Source organism: Sander lucioperca, chromosome 11, assembly GCF_008315115.2.
Source record: "Sander lucioperca isolate FBNREF2018 chromosome 11, SLUC_FBN_1.2, whole genome shotgun sequence".
Classification (NCBI taxonomy): domain Eukaryota; kingdom Metazoa; phylum Chordata; class Actinopteri; order Perciformes; family Percidae; genus Sander; species Sander lucioperca.
Genome location: NC_050183.1, coordinates 16,803,919 through 16,820,770, shown reverse-complemented (window position 1 = coordinate 16,820,770; position 16,852 = coordinate 16,803,919). Strand labels below are relative to the sequence as shown.

The 16,852-nt window shown below is 39.7% G+C and overlaps 1 protein-coding gene across 2 annotated transcripts; it reads right to left on the bottom strand.

Moving 5' to 3' along the window:
* Positions 1-1,084: 1,084 nt before the first annotated feature.
* Positions 1,085-14,111, bottom strand: LOC116038110 (dual specificity protein phosphatase 22-B). Of its 2 annotated transcripts, XM_031282310.2 has the most exons (8): positions 14,008-14,111; positions 13,858-13,891; positions 13,241-13,276; positions 11,408-11,490; positions 8,613-8,662; positions 7,849-7,923; positions 5,846-6,017; positions 1,085-1,905 (listed from the first exon to the last, which is right to left on the bottom strand). In XM_031282310.2, the coding sequence occupies exons 1-8, from the start codon at positions 14,026-14,028 to the stop codon at positions 1,756-1,758; spliced, it is 621 nt and encodes a 206-aa protein (XP_031138170.1). In that variant the 5' UTR covers positions 14,029-14,111; the 3' UTR covers positions 1,085-1,755. The 2 variants fall into 2 exon arrangements, with proteins under 2 accessions (XP_031138170.1, XP_031138171.1); XM_031282311.2 differs by lacking the exon at positions 13,241-13,276 and having other exon boundaries at positions 14,008-14,046.
* Between the last annotated feature and the right edge of the window lie 2,741 nt (positions 14,112-16,852).

Here is a 16,852-nt window from a genome sequence, read left to right as displayed (position 1 = left end):
TAACAGTACAAAGAACTAATGAAACTCAAAGTCTCAAAATTAAAAGTATTCATTCTGCAGAATTGGCTCCTGTCAGTGTTGTAATAAATGATATAATATGATAGGGTACATCATTTGATTATCATTACTGACATTAGAAACATTGCTATAGTTTAGCTGGTTGAGGTGGAGCTAATTTTAACTATTTAATACACTATTGGGTAGTTTAATCAATGATGCGGCATCATATTTTATAAAAAAATCAGCTTATGTTTTACATAGAATCTTAATCTGTAAAGTAATTAGTCGCTCGATGAGTGTAGAATACAACACACAAAATTTCCCTCTGAAAGTAGTGAAATACCCTATAAAATAGTAGAGATTCCTACCTCCAAATTGTAATTAATAACAGTACTTAAGTAAATTAAGCACTTACTATTACTATTGTACCACTGCCTTTAGGCTTGTAACCCCCCCCCCCACACACACACACACACACACTCAAGTTTTAAAAGATAAAAATTTTTTAGGAGAGAACTAGATCCAAAACAAATAAAAATGTGTTATAACAATAACCCTAACATTAAGAACAAACACAAAAATGTAATGATCAATTTATAAAATATTATATATATATATAATATAGATTAAACTACCCCGCAGAATATCAAGTAGTTAAAATACCACCTGAAACAAACTTTCAAATTCTGCTCACACATTAATTCATCAGTATGTTTACTTGTAATGGAGTATTTTTATATTCTATGTTGCTACTTTTACTTAAGTAAAGGATCTAAATATGTCTTCCACCACTGGCCAGTTCCACCAAAGACTCTTGTTTTATTTGAATATTTTGTAAAAGGCCTGAAATGTCTCAAATGATGCTTTAATTTGTGTAGCAGAAATAGGTTTTAACATGTTTTATGCCTTCCCGATCCTTATTGGGTCTCCAGGTTAGTAACCACTGCTTTAAATAGATAAAGAAATAGTCACTTGATGATAAGTTGAAAGTTAGCTATAATCACTCTCTCTCTCTCTCTCTCTCTCTCTGTGCTGTGATGGAACTATGTTGAATTGCATCATCCCTATCAAATAAAATTCAAACTCAATTAATGGATTTTATTAAATAAAATGCAAATACATGTGTAAAATGCCTATATAATCTGGAGCAGAAATGTAGGTGGCAATCAGTAACTCCACAAGATGTTATAATTGAGAGTCTAATTTAGACCATGAACACATTTTTACAACACAAACAAAAATAAACATTAAGGAATAAAACTGATTTATGAATAAATACTGCTTCTGATACTGTTTTACTGGATACTGATACAGTATTCTTCAGCTCCCACACTGTCTACAGAAAGTAATACTCATATTTCAAGTCAAGTCAACACAACATAACATAACTAACCGGGGGAGGGAACGCTGCTAAATGTGTGTTCACACTGTGGACTGTATGTACATATTTCCTTGGTGTCATGCTTGACTGCCCTTGCATGTGTTTTTGACAGTTAGAGGCGAGGACATGACATGACAAGAGGGGCTGAGATAATGGCATAAAAAAAAATTCCCCCCCACTCACATGACTCCTCAGCCTTTCTGCAAACATGAGATTCATCGTAATATGGATACAGAACAGGTTCCTGATGTAGCTTTACTCTGCAGGGTTGATGATGAAGAAAAGCAGCTGATAATAATTATAATAATGATAATAATAACAGTCCTTCAATGGCTTGATTTCACGAAAGACGAGACTCTTAGAAGACATTTCTTTCAGGTGCCACTTGTGCCAAGCTCAGGTGTGATGCTGGTTGTTATGCTATTGCTGCTGCTGCTGTTGGATTTCCGAGTTAAAAGGTTTTCCATCTCCTCGTCATCGTTGAACGAGTTCTTCCCGTATCGTTCCTTCCACCAGGCCTGATACTGCGGGGGGGGGGGGGGGGGGCAGAAATAAAGACAAAGAGGAGGATAATTAAAGTTAAAGTTTGGAAATTCAGCCAGATGTACCTTCTTTTCGCCCGGATGTCCGTCATCTTCTGCATTCTTTGTGTTGGAATTCTAATCTGGTTAACTGCTCCTTAGCTCTCTGCAGATTCTCTGTTGCACGACTAAAACAACTTTTGAACGTACACGTTACACCAAAACAAGATTTCTAAATTGTCCAAAAGGCACAAGTGAGTTGATTTTTAAAGAAGTGCTGTAATTTGTTCCAGGAGTCAGGTGCACTAAGTCCGGTGTTTTTTCAAATTCAGACTGAGCTTGTGGAACATGACGCAAAAGCCAGTCAGCAGAGCAAGTCTGATAATGCCCCTCTGAGAAGCAGAGAAGTTCTGTAGGGTTAGGGTTGGGCATCATTTGGATTTTAACGATTGTGATTCCAATTGCGATTCTTCCTTTCGATTCCGGTTCTTTATCGATTCACGATTCCGATTCTTTGAGGGGTGGAGTTAAAAAGGGTCACATGCTTATTTCACACATAAGAGGGAAGTTTTATTTTGATTCAATGGTGGGTTGCAGTTTTACAGGGCTTTTTCAACGTAAAATAAAGCCACACTAAAGCGTCTCTTACTGTGCTCCATGGCTGCAACACAACAAGCGTCTGGGCGCTACGGAAACCAAAACTTGCACATGATAAATTTGGAACCCATGACTAGATTTGAAACCAAATCCTCCAAACGATTCCAATAAAGAAACAATTCTACTGGAATCGTAATTTTTGAAACGATTACAAGTAGGAATCTGTTCTTGATGGCCAATCCTATGTAGAGTAGTATGGTAGTTTTCCAACAAGAGCCTTATAGATAAAGAGATACCAGTGAGATAAGCATGCACAATTTACACAGTGACTGTTGTGTGTAAAGGAGTACAACAGTTGTTAACTTTAAGGAGATACTGTCTGAAAGTGTGTGTTCCCATATCCCCATTTGAATGGCCATCACGTCTTGTCCCTCAGTGTGGCCCTTCAGAGCAGGTCTGAAATTCATTTCAAACATACCCGGGCTTTTAGTTATATGGGTGCCAATGTTCTGTTCAAAATGTGACACGCTTATCATACACTGGTGGCAGTAGAAACACTTGCACTGCTCTGGCGTTTCAGAGCCCCTAAACTGGAGGAATTTGATAAAAACTTCTGACCCCGTTTTGGTTTGGAATCTGCAGGGTTGTGTTGCAGTCTCGACGGCCGCTAACATAGACCTTTGGCAACACCGACACTGACGCCTATGTTTCGCCACCTGATTGGGTCATGACGTCTCGTTCTCTGAGACTAAGCTACTAACGTCACCATGGCAACTACCAGCAACGGGCAGAGTATACCCAAGGGGGTAAGCGAGCATCCGGAAAGCGTACCTCCTATGGGGAGATTCTGAGGCTAACAAGCCATCACCTTCCACTAGCATTCCATTGACTCCCATTCATTTTGGCGTCACTTTGACAGCAAATAACTTTACATCTGAAGCGTTTAAAGACTCTATTTGTCCATTGTTTATTTCTAAAGAAACACGACAATGTTTAAAAGGCTCCATTACCTTGTATCTCACGTTATGGCCCCGTAGCAGACGTTTTTGTAAAAATAGGCTAACGATTGTGTCATAACCACGCGACTTTCTGTCGCACAGTAGAGAAATTACCCTATAGTCAGGAGAAGCTCGCAGGCAATCGGGGCGACGTGAGGCATACAGTCAAGGGAGGGCACAGCTACCAGAAGACTTACAACTTTCAGACAGGTTGCTCACGTCACATCTACGTCATCAAGCTCAGTTTGAGGCTGCGCAGCAGCTGCGTAGTACGCTCAGCCATCTGGTCTCCGTCGAAGTCTATGGCGTCGCTGTGTCTATTTCTTTTACTGTCTATGATTATACATACTGCCTCCGGTTTACCCCGGCATGAGCATGCCCAGTATAAGAGAATGTTGATGAGATATTTTGGTTTGGGTGTATTAGTTTAAATGGATATGAATTGGACCTAAAAACACTTTTTGGTTTGCTCTTAAAAACCAAAACGTAGCAATGTAAATGTAGCCTTAGCTTCTCACCTTGCTGCTGTGACGTCGAAGTGTACTCCTCGGTGACGATGCACAGTGACATCACTGTCGGGTGTGGTTACAGGTGCTGTTACAGCGTATGCTTCTGACTACAACTGGGTTAATCCAAAAGTGTGTGGTGTTGTACATGTCAGAGGTGAAACAGGCGGTAGTACCCTGTTAGCCGAATGGTTACAGCGCATGCCACATACTGTGACCACAACGTCCACGGTTCAATTCCAACCGCGGACCTTCTCTCCCACCACTTCCTGTCTGCCGCTTTACTTTCAAATAAAAAAGCAATAAAAAAATCATCAAAAATTAAGCAAGAAGTGGCACAGGCTTGAAACTTTCAACCACAGAGGGTAATACAAACACTGCTTTTCAGCCTGGTGTTGAGTTTCTGTTCAAGCAGAGCTCTACTCTGTCTTTGAGCAATACAGAGCACCTGAACAAACCGCTGGCCAAGAGCCTTCATCACGTCACATTGTTTTAATTTAGAAAGCAGTCAACAATGTCGACACAGTCATACTGAACCCTAAAAAAAGTCCAATGCATGTTTGCATCATTTCCCTTTAAGTCTCGCATTGCCAGATCTATCTATACAGCGCTGTGGAGTAAGCTCTGGCTACAGCAGACATACATTTAAGGATAGTAGAAAAAAACGCTCCCAGTTAGATAGTCAATGTCGTTAACATATTCTTTGTAAATCTTTACAATAATTCCCTAAAAGAACCAAGCAGGCATGCCTTGTTGTACAATTGAAATTTTCTTCAAAACTTGCCATTTTCAGCGTGTAGCTTGCTAGATCTAAGTTTGTTGTTGTTTCCTGTGTGAGCCACCCGCGAGATGTCAGGCAATTATCCTGGAAACCTACTTCCGTTGATCCAGTCTATTTCCCTTTTAATCCCTTGTGCATGGATACACAATTTGAATCCCAGTAACAACTAATACTAATATATAGGAAGTCAACTACAGAAACCCTGATGAATGTCACAGGCCGAAGTCGTTCAATAATGTATTGTATTAAGTGTTGCTGGAGATTTGACCTATTTAGACTTCTTTCCCCTCTCCATGCACCTTGGAAGTATCTGAAGTTGTGCATAGTCTCGCATTGCCAGACCTTCCTTCACAGCGCTGCGGAGGAGGGTCTGGCCAGTCCACACAGCATTCTGGGATGGGAGAGAAACATGCTCTGGTTTATTGGCATTTCTTTAAACCGATCACAATAGTTTTGGGCGGCACTGGACGTAGTAATGGTGCCGCTTGCAAAATAGCCTCGGGAAGGAACTTGTTTTGGTGGAACGTGTATATTCAAAAGTTGTTTTAGTCGTGCAACAGAAAACTCAGATTGGACAGATAGACTATCTGTCCAACAGCTAGCTGTATGGATTTACCCTGCAGAGATCTGAGGAGCAGTTCACCATAGTCCTCATAAATCCCCCCGCAGTTTAAAATTACAACACAAAGAAAGAGGAAGGTGACGGACATCCGGCCGGATTGAGGGACATCCGGTGGAATTTCCGGCAGCACCGGAACAATCCCAGAAATGAAACGTCGTTGATATAGAGTAACCCCCCAACTCTGCTTCTAGGTAATTACGCTTGATGGTGTTTTAAGCCCCCAACGTCGACTTCAAGGCAGTGCTGCGACCGTCGACTTCAAGGCACCTAACCTTAACCCTAACCATTGCCTAATCTTAGTGCGACGAGACGTTGGGGGCTTAAAATACCAAATACCGGTAATTACAGAAATACATTGAATGACTACTGCTGAAAAAATAAACAAAATGTAATCTTAATGATCATAACTTTAAATTGAGATCAGCGGGGTGTCACTCACTTCTGTCAGTTCTGTGTTTTCAAACTCCTCCAGCTGCCGGAGGAAGCCCAGGTTGGGCCCCGCACACGGCCGCGCCGCCCTCACCGCCGCCAGAGACTCCACCCAGCCGCGACCCGTCACCGTCATGATGTAAGCCACCACCAGAGTCACACTGCGGGACACTCCTGCCACACTGAGAGCACACAGCATCACAGCTTGATGCCAGGTGTAGTGATCAACACATATTCACATTCCATAGATGTGTCTCCCCCCCAATATTTAGCAGATGTAGATTTGTGCCCCTCAAAAAAATATAAAAGACAAGCCACTCCCCAAAAGAGGTACAACTAACCGTTCAGGGAACGGAAAACAATAACTGTGCCTAGAAATAAGGGCCAATATGCTAACCCTAACCCTATGAAGGAATTTTCAATAATCATTTTTCACAGGTGTTTTTCCGTATTTTAATTTTTTTGGATTAACAGAAATGTCTGTTAAAGGTACCGAGGATATACTGTAAATCTACAGAATTTTCCGTTTTTGGATTAACAGAAATGTCTGTAAACTTAACGGAAAAGGTAGGCTGCTGGTAATTTTCTGCCAGGACATTATCCGTTTTTCTACAGATTTTTTTCTTACAGTGTACTTGTGCTACATTGGAACAATACAGGAGAATAATAATTTCCTTTACATTATTAAAGACATTTGCACCATAAATTGATGCAGAAAAGGCACAAATTGTTGCAATAAAAGTTAGCCAGAATGCAGGAAATGAAGTGTTTGACACTCAAACTTTTATGGGGGAAGACCCCCAGGCCCCTCCGGTTATAATGTGTCGCCCCTCCCCCATGTTAAAACAAAACCTACGCCCTTGTCAGATTCCCTTCTTTAGTGTACAAAGAAGTGAAACTCTGCTGTGGTTAAATGCTTGATTTTGTCCTGTTTGATATGAGAAAAGATTAAAGGTGATGACATCTACAATGAGAGCATTACCCAATTGTTGTTGTTTGGTCACAGTGATGTGGTTGAAAAAGGAGAATTGGGTCAATAAAATATGAAGACATCCAGTCAGTAATCACCTAAACAGAGAAGCATGTTCATTGGCAGACATCTGTCACTGTCATGCTCAACAGACAGGTTGAGAAGGTCTTTTGTCCCCAGGGCCATCCAACTCTTCAATACCACACAAAGGGGGAGGGGAGAAATTGACTTTTCAGCATGAGTCTCTCTCAGCCCCTACCATTATATCACCATTATATCACTTTGTCTGCTGTACACCTGACTGTCTTATAGGCTATATTAGCCCTCCTACACAATATGGACTGTGGTCATAACATCTACATCTTATCATTTATTCCCTGTTATATATTGTTCTGTTAATATTTAATAATAAGCTATTGCACTGTTCACTTTTGCACTACCACCATTGCACACACTCTACCATAGCACCTTATCATAGTCATTTCATCACGTACCAGACCTTTGTAATCACTTCACAAGTTGTTAACTATTTAAATTTCTGTGAGTGATTTCTATGTATGTGAGATATATGTGTGTATGAGTGCTTGTTGTGTTATGTTTGTATAAGCTACTGGATGCCTAAAATTTTCCTCGGGATGAATAAAGTATCTATCTATCTATCTATCTATCTATCTATCTATCTATCTATCTCGAGGCAAATGCTCATCATAATGAACCAAAACCAACTAAATCTGAATATGTGTGCGTCTTCCTCTCGACATCCTCGTATGCAAATGACACCAGTTTCGTACCATTAATTCTGATGTAAAGCATATTATGATTTTATGATTTTTAAATCAAAATATGAATGGAGAGCATTATACATTTACAGTTCAGACAAGACATACAAGGAATATATTGGTTAAAAAAAAAAACAAGACTATAAATCCCTTTAAATCCTGTTTGATCAATCAAATTGAACTATTGTTTTAGCATGTCATTTGTTTAAGATTAAGTACATAAATAAGAATTTTTAGTATTATTTATGATTTTTTTTCACTCACCAGTGAACGAGGCAACCCTCTCCTTTCAGTCGGGACTCGTGGATAAACATGATGCTGTCTCTGAAGTACTGAATCCTGGTCAAATTATCAGATTAAACACACTGGATTCAAATGGATTTAAACATCCTGATAATACAGACTTGAAAAAAATATATATTTAACCACATTTGAAATATCTGTCGGTTTTTTCATGTTTTATTCATTTATTTGCAAATCAAATCCACGAAACAAAATACATTGCATACAGCACAGTTCATCATTACTTACTGAAACATATTCCCCTCTCGAAGTCATGAGCTCCTTCTTGTGAAATCATTTTAGTTAAAACACAACCGAGGGCTCGGCCCAGATTATTTAATGCATTTATCAATCAATCAATTCCACTTAATTCAACTTGCGAAAGTACTGATTTGGTATTAAGACATTATAAGACACTGGATTGTATGATTTATTGATAGTTGTAAACTTTTGGTTTACAGTACTCAGTCAGTAATGGCACTGTGTATGTGATTCTTTTCAAATGAACGTCCTGAATAAGAATACTTTTATTTAAAATGCTTTCATATATATATATATATATATATATATATATATATATATACTATATATATATATATAATAGTTTCTTGTTATTTACATAATGCCACAGATCAACAGATGGTAGATACATCAGATCCAATACTGATGACCTTTCAAAAGAAGTGGGCCTATACAGACATACATACTGTGTGTATACTGAATATACATATCATATAAGTACTCACAGGTTTTGCTTTGAGTGGTCAGCAGCAGATATACACAGGTACGTCATGTCCTGGAGGAAAATAGAGGGGAGAAGTTTAGACTAAAGTGACACAATAGAGTGTATTTTCTGCAGATAAACCTGGTAAATTAATGAAAGTACGACATTTAACAAAGTGTAACAAGGGTTTTCATTCTGTCAGGTCATCTGTTCGAACACCGGGTCTAACACACTTCCTGTTTCTCGGTGTATGGGGCGGCCCCTGAAACTTTGCCCCTCTGACCCTGCTGTTATGGTAGGTCACGACATAACGATATTCGCCTGTGTGTGTGTGTGTGTGTGTGTGTGTGTGTGTGTTTTTGTACTGTGCACCTGGCAGCTGATGGAACATACTGTACAGTGGACAGAAACTACCTTGTCCCGTTATGACTGCACCGCCGCAAAAACCCCTGAGCCCTCTGGGACACACCGAGTTCTGGAAGTGCTCCAGACAGGTTAGCTTGCACGCACTTAAACACAGTCTCATACACACACGCCTAAACACTAACAAACATGCACATATTATATATTTTTTGCACTCTGCACTCAACCCATTCAGCCTTTATGCTGGACAGCTATTTTGTATATATTTGTTTCGGTTTCTGTATTTATTGTTTATTTCTTATTAATGTTTAATATGTTAGTGTGTGTGTGTGTGTGTGTGTGTGTGTGTGTGTGTGTGTGTGTATGTACCAATCATCAAGGTAAATTCCACGTAGGTGTAACTTACTGTGTGAATAAACCCTTTTCTGATTCTGATTCGGCACATATTGACAGAGAATGTAACTCTCGTGTCGTGAAAATTGTAATTATTGACAGTAAAAGTCACGTTATGCAAACAAATGCTGAGATATCTTCTTATATCTTTGCAACATCGCCCTTAAAACTCATCAAGACCATGATGCAGTGTTTGTAAACTCAAACCCAGGCAGACAGAAAGCACGAATAATCTTCCAAACAGTGTGCATGCAAGTGGATATGGATAAGTTCAGAAATTAATTTTCTTTACTCGCAAAAAGACTCTTTTTTTTATCCATAAAACCTTGTCAGTTTATTTTGCGGTATGTTAATTTGAGCCACAAACTGTACAGTAAAGGGTATTCAGAGACTTGGTGGTTGCAAATTCTACCTTCCTCTCTCAGAAACCATGACGCTGTCTTCCAAGAAATCAATCAGTCAGCAGTTTGACTGTTAGGTATGCAAATACACCATCCCATCTGGCCATTTGGGCTACACTGGTAAAAACAGACGTGAGTCATCATTATGTCAGAGTTCAATAAGCTGCGTCATTCATATTTATGTGAGAACAATCCAACAATCAAGATCAAAGATTTGCACAGCAGGTGGGATTAAAGAGCTGCTGAATGAAGAGCAGCACAGTTCAGCGAGTCAGACATCATTCCAAGCCCAAAACCTTATAAAAAAAAGTTTTGGTGGTTGACCAGTTTGGGTAGTGATACTGTAATACAAGTTGCTGTTTCTCTTCAGAGTTCTATGAAACATACTAGCATGGATGGAGAAAGTGTACAGAAATCTCGTGAGCACTTTTCATCCTTGCTTTCAACAAGAAAAGATGAAAGTTGTGAAAGCGGACACTGAAGATCAAGATTGTCAAAAACGAGTCAAACGCAGACAGAGAGAGAATGAAATATCACTCAAATAACATGACAATTCAATTCAATTTCAAATAGCTCATTAGCTATTATTCTGAGGGGATAACGTCTCTAAATTCAACATTATTCCTCCAAAAACAGATCTTCCTCATTTTACAGACTTTATTCTTACATCTGTTACCAAATGGAAATCAGTGAGGTTGAAGGTTCTCACAGTAGAAGCACCTCTTTCTCTTTCTCTCACACTCACTTGCTCACGTACACACCTTTCTCTCCCTTTCGTACCCCAATTGCTTGGTCTAAATGCAGCCGTGAGAAGCAAGAATCCTTTTTTTTTTTTTTAATGCAGTTGCACTTTCAAGACTTTATTAACTTCACTGCTGTGCTAAAAGTGTCTTGTGTGAAAAACGCCAGTTTGAGGGCTTGTATCTGTATCACAGCTGCATCACAGACTGAAAACGGCATACAAATTTTCAAAAATTCACCGGGATCCCACACAATATTGAAGTCAATCAGAAAGCTGCTTATTTGGTGAAACCTGGTGAATTCCAACTCTTGTGACTGAAAAAAGGACTTTCTGTGCAAAATTGGAAAAAAAAGAACATCTGACTGTCACACCAATTGAAGTGGTCTATTTCAACAGCCTTTGGTAAAAATCAGACTTTTGTGTAAATGATGTTACTTTACACCCTTTTTTCTTCATATTTATCCTTTCAAAATGCAACAACAATGGCCACATATTATTAATAGATTGCTGAAGACAATACCTCAGAGGAAATAGATAGAAAATTAACATTGTGATAAATGTTTAAGTCAGTTTTTTAAGCATAAAACGCTAAAAAAATGTATGGGTTTTGGCTTCAGGTTCAAGTAAGTTTTAGGAAATTGAGACATTTTTCAGACTAAGCAATTGGAAAATGAACTGACAGATTAATAGAAAGTATTTGCTAGCTGCAGCCCTAATGAAGATCTAATCAGAAAAAGACAGAGTGGTATCTCATGTCTGCTGCCAACTTTTAAAAATCTTCAGAATGAGTAGCAGGGGCGCTGAGGTGGAAAAACTGCCCTGGTGAGTTTAGGCGAGGTTGTGTACTTTATGGTCGGATTGATGTTGGGGTCAGGGGGGTCACACAGGCCGATATAAGACACAGAGACAACAGCTCACCTCCAGGATGGGTGCAGCTGTGTCATGGATGGATAGGATGTGGGTGATGTTGTGCTGCGCCAACAGCTCCCTGTCTCGTGCATCTGCGGAACGCAAAGAAAATTAATCGTCAAAAAATATTCCTTTCCATCCGATCACAAATCACCCCATGTAAAGTACAACCTAAATTAAGCGTTTTCTACCCAACAACAACCCCCACCCCCCCCTCCTCTAATGTCTCCCAAGCAAATGTGGCCTTAAAAGTGTTGTTCTTGTTTTGAACTGAAAGAAAAACCGGAAAACCAATGTTTCTAAAACAGTCCAACAGCTTGTCCCAGAAGCAAGAATCAGTAATTGTTCTAATCAAATTTTGTTCTACAAAAGGAAGCCAAATGTTTTCTACCTTGGACAGATGTGCCTTGAGCAAGATTTTCTCATGCTTTGCAAGTTTGCAGGATGCTGATGCCACCCATACAAGACCAAAATGAGTGTGTGCTGAGCCCTCCTGCCAGCCAAATCAACTCAACTAACCCTAATATCACACAACATGAGTTTGTATAAACTGTAAGACAAAACAAAAACTGATACGATATACATTGGAAAATAAATATACATACTTAATACTCAATATAAATCCTTAAAGGGTAATTTCGTGTTTTTTTTTTCAAACTGGACCCTATTTTCCTATGTTTTGGGGTGTAAGTGACTGATAGGAACAACAATCTTTGAAATTGGTCCAGTGTTAAGCGTGAACGCTGTAACCGGCAGCCACCGACCAAGCTGCAATGTAACCCTATGGGGCAAATGTGCAACGTCAATTTGGTCTCCTACTGTTTATTTACATGGAGTCTGGTGGCTTTAGCGAACGCAATCTCGCTGATGTTTTTATGTTTAAAAAAAAAAAAAAAAATCAGAATCAGTTTTATTGGCCAAGTATACTTACATACACAAGGAATTTGACTTTGGTAGGTGTTAACTCTCTATACATTCAACAAATAGACATGTAGTAGTAAACATTCAGTAGACAAATAGCAATATAGACACATAATGTACAATAGAGACAACAATATACATATAGGCACATATCAACATAATATACAAAAATACAAATAAGACATAATATTAAGACAAGTACACATGGAGTGGGATGTAGAGTGCAAAAAGTAATAGTGCAAAATAGTGTGCAAGATGCATATTGGAATGATAAGTATGTAATGTGCAGAGAAGTGGGTGAGTGGCCAAAGTGGGGATGACCCTACTTATTCGCAGTTTGATGGCAGTGGGAAAGAAGCTGTTCTTATGTCTGGTTGTTTTTGTGCGCAGGGATCTGTAGCGCCTGCCAGAGGGGAGGAGGTTACTCTTTAACAGAAAGGTCGACCTCCTTAGAAATCCTCTCCATAATGTTGTCAGACACTTAGAATATTAATCTGAGTCTGTCAGCTGCAAAACAAGCACTTTTGTGAACGTAAATACAAGCTGCACAATGGTCCCATTGACTTACATTGTAGCTTGTTTCGCCGCTGCCGACTGCAGTGATCTCGCTTAATACTGGACCAACGTCAAAGATTGTTGTTCCCATCAGTCACTTAGACACAAAAACAACTTACACTGTCTGCCAGCGACTTGAAGGTCATATGAGTCCACAAGTGTGTTGGTCATGAGATAAATATTTGTGACAGCTTAGGCAACAGATAAAGACTGTCAGTGATGATTGACAGGGATTATTTTTGTGTGAGTCTATACAGTGATTTTTAGTAAATCCTACTCATTGTTCCTTTAAAACTCTTTTTCTAGACTTTACTGCTTCTGTAGCTACTGTTCTTCCTTTGTAGGACTGGTCAGGGGTCTTCTTACACTGTAAAAGTCTTTGGTACTTGCTCACACTTGTTACTGTATAAAGACAAGAGCAAAGTGGATAAAAAAAGAAGGCCTTGATAACATGAAATATGTCAGATTTCCTATTTAAGAGTGGTTCCCTGAACATGTCATGTTTACAAAAAGTGATACATATTTTAAGACATTTCCTGTGCACTCACCATTACATGTGCGCACCGAGTTTTTTTTTTAATAAAAAAAAGAAAAGAAAAGCAACCTAATGATTGCATTTGTTGCTTTATGGAACGATGTGGAATACAGTTTACACCAGGGACACCCCCACGCTGCGGGGCATCCCCACCCACATCAACCCTCAACTCAGCAGCCCTCAAAATAATTTGTTTCCTCCAGCTGCTGACAGAGAGTAACACACACACACACACACACACACACACACACACAGTGTAAAAATTTTTTCAATCATCAAAATATACTTCAATCATTGTGCTCTACACTGTGACCTCTTTACTCTATAGAAACTGAGCTCAGTGTAGAATCTCACCACATGCCCCTCCGTATGAGGAACTGAAACATACTCTGCTACATTATTCAGATAATAAATCAATTTTTACTCAACAAAAGGCAGGACATCTTACCTTTGATGTTTCCGAGATACAGATCAGGCAGGATCTAAAGAACATTAGAAATCGAGTCAAAGGAAGGAAGAAGAGGCTGTGAAAGTACAACGAGGTGATTCATGTTTGAATGTTTTTGAATCCCGTTAAGGTAGAGATTTCATACCGTACCTTATTTATTCCATTACCCATGTCAGCTAAAAGTCTCGAGGAAAGCACACAAAGGACACACTAGGGATTTTCTTTTCACCAGTTTGTTTGTTTTTTTAAGTTGTGTATCATATAGTGCTCCAGGAGTGATTAGCGCCGCCAATCGTTTTCAACCCGCCCCTAATGGCCCAGGATATCATAAAGCCTTCGGCGCCTTCACAGCTCATGCACCGAGTGCTACTTGATTGAGAGTGTGCTGCTTGGGATGACGTAATGTGACCTTAGCAGTGCTGCTTGGATATTTATATTTAGACCAGGAGTCGGGTCATGGGACTGTCCATAGGCACATACCAGCCAGACAAAGATGGTTGAGGGCCAGAGGACAGATGAGAACAGATCCGACATGCATGCCACTATCTGCTGAGGTGTAATACCGTACAAGGAAGCCTTCTGATGAGGCTCAAAAAAAACATGCCACTTGCAATAGATCTCAATTTAGATAATATTCCTGAGGTATATAAATGAGTTGTCTTAGAACTGTGAATTCCCTCATTTAAATTAAAAGCCCTGAAAAACACTTTCCAAAAACAGCTTGTGGTCGATGTGTCCTACATGAACAAACAATGTTCTGCAAAAGTTCCGTTTCTGTTTTCTCTTTCAAAGATGTTCCATATTTTTCATTCTGTCTGTGCTCTTCTTGCTGGTTTGAAGTGGGTGGAAACTTAGTCTATACATCCACGGGCAGGGAGAGGTTGAAAAAAAAGGTGATACACTTTGTTGTGCGCCAATCAGTTTTTAGCAACATTTCAGTATCAAAATGCAATGAAAGTTGAGGGGATGTTTGTATAGGCAATCACATCCAAACTTGAACTTTTATCTTTGCACATTTATTGAGGAACATTTTATTTTATAGAGAAATACTTGAGATTTGTGACTATGATTTTAGGAGCTTTAACATGGTGTCCAGTTCTCAGTTGACCAAATGTTAACCTTGTTGTAGATTTATTAAAATCACAAAATGAATTAGTGAAAACTTTGATCAGCTCATAATTATTCCCTATAAGTTTAATTAAAGTAAAGAGTGAACCGGCCGCGAATAAGCAAACTGCCACAGTGGCTCCAGAGGAAAGGGTCAGGGGATCACCAAAGTCATTGTCAAGTCCTCTGTGGGAAGTACACATCTGTACCAAATGTTATGGCAATCAACCTGAAAGCTGTCACTGTATTTCACCCCAAACTAAAATGTCAACCTGTTGGTGATGCTTAAAGGTGCTGTAGGAGGGATTGTGAAGATCCAGGACAGCCAAAAAATTTGAACATCAACAACTTCTCAGTCCCTCCCCCCCCTTTCCGCTAAAGCCCAAAACGGTCTCCTAAGCCCCTCCCCCCACAAGGGAGAATTAATGCATGTGCATGAGCAGTGATTGACACGCAGTTAGACAACCCTCTTGGCCCTGAGTGGTAGCCTCGTGAGACCGTCCTGATCTCGCGAGCTCCAGTTTTCCACTCGCAGATCAGTCTGGCATCTTGAGACAGAGAAAATTTGGAGCCGTTCACCAAACGACCGACCAATCAGCGTTGGTTTTGAGGCGGGTTTAGGTGTGACGCAACGAGAAGCGACTGTTCAGTCTAAACAACATGGCGGCTTCCACGGATAAGAAGAGCGTAGCTATCGCGCAAGTTTTATCTGAATTAGAAAGTATTCCTTCATTGAAAGAAGAGCACAAAACGGCACTGGAGGCTTTTCTCGGAGGAAAAGATGTTTTTGCTCTTCTCCCGACTGGTTTCGGCAAGAGTTTGATATATCGTTGATCTGATTGGTTGATTTGGTCCATCTATCACCAACATAGGTGGTGATAGACAGACGGTTTATCCAATCAGCTAACCAGTATTTTCACCCCTTCCCAAAAGTTCTCCAACGGAAAGTTCCCAGATGGATATGCCGAGCAAATCCATCTGGCGGAGTCAGGTTACCTGACTGGTGCATCTGAACAGGGAGCGGTGGATTTTTGCAAATCGCACTACAGGCTGTAGGTGGAGCCAGAGGAGCCGGATTTTTTTTTTTTAAATTACCTGCTTCATTCATTTTTTACATTAGATTAGATTCAACTTTATTGTCATTGTGCAGAGTACAAGTACAAAGACAACAAAATGCAGTTTGCATCCAACCAGAAGTGCAAAAAGAGCAGAAAAGTGCAATGTGATATTCAAGTAGAGAATATCACATTGCACTTTTCTGCTCTTTGAACATAGGGTCAGTTTCAGCAAATATGACAGAAAGTTAGTTTTATAAGTCTTACCTACTGCACATTTAAAGAAAAGTAAGGGCATCAACAAAGTCAGTGGGATTATTCATCCTCTGGGGATTATGAATATACATACCAGATTTCATTGAAATCCATCCAATAGTTGCTGATGTATTTTAGTCTGGACCAAAGTGGTGGACTGACCAGCCGGCATACTAACTAACATTGCTGCTAGCAAGACTTAACACTCTATTAGGCCTATAAATCAGGGGAAAGCAGCACATCCTCAAATTAAACATCAGCTTGATAGCCTACTTCATGACTTTTTTTAATTTCATGAGAATTGCTTATAGACTTTGTAAATGTTATCTTAGATCTAAAGATCCCCGCCCCCTATTTATTTGAAATCATGTCTCAGTGGACATCTACTTCTGTCACTTCATTTCCAGTAAATTCTGCTACATCTTCAACACATCGCTCTGCGGCGATCGAGGTATTTTTAGCCCGGCTTTGTCGTCTTTGTGTGCTGTGTTCCTGTGTGTGGTTCAGTGTGTGGCACACAACTCAGACGCACTGACAGGCAGAGGAGAGTGGAGGCGTTTACAAAAAAGCTGCCTGCC

Bases quoted from the DNA above. Each gene is read 5' to 3' on its own strand.
- LOC116038110 (XM_031282310.2), bottom strand. From the start codon at position 14,028: ATGGGTAATGGAATAAATAAG. The intron at 8,663-11,407 runs GTGAGCTGTTGT...ATTTTCCTCCAG, and splicing joins CAGCTGCACCCATCCTGGAG to GACATGACGTACCTGTGTAT. The intron at 1,906-5,845 runs GTGAGTGACACC...CCCCCCCCGCAG, and splicing joins AAAACACAGAACTGACAGAA to TATCAGGCCTGGTGGAAGGA.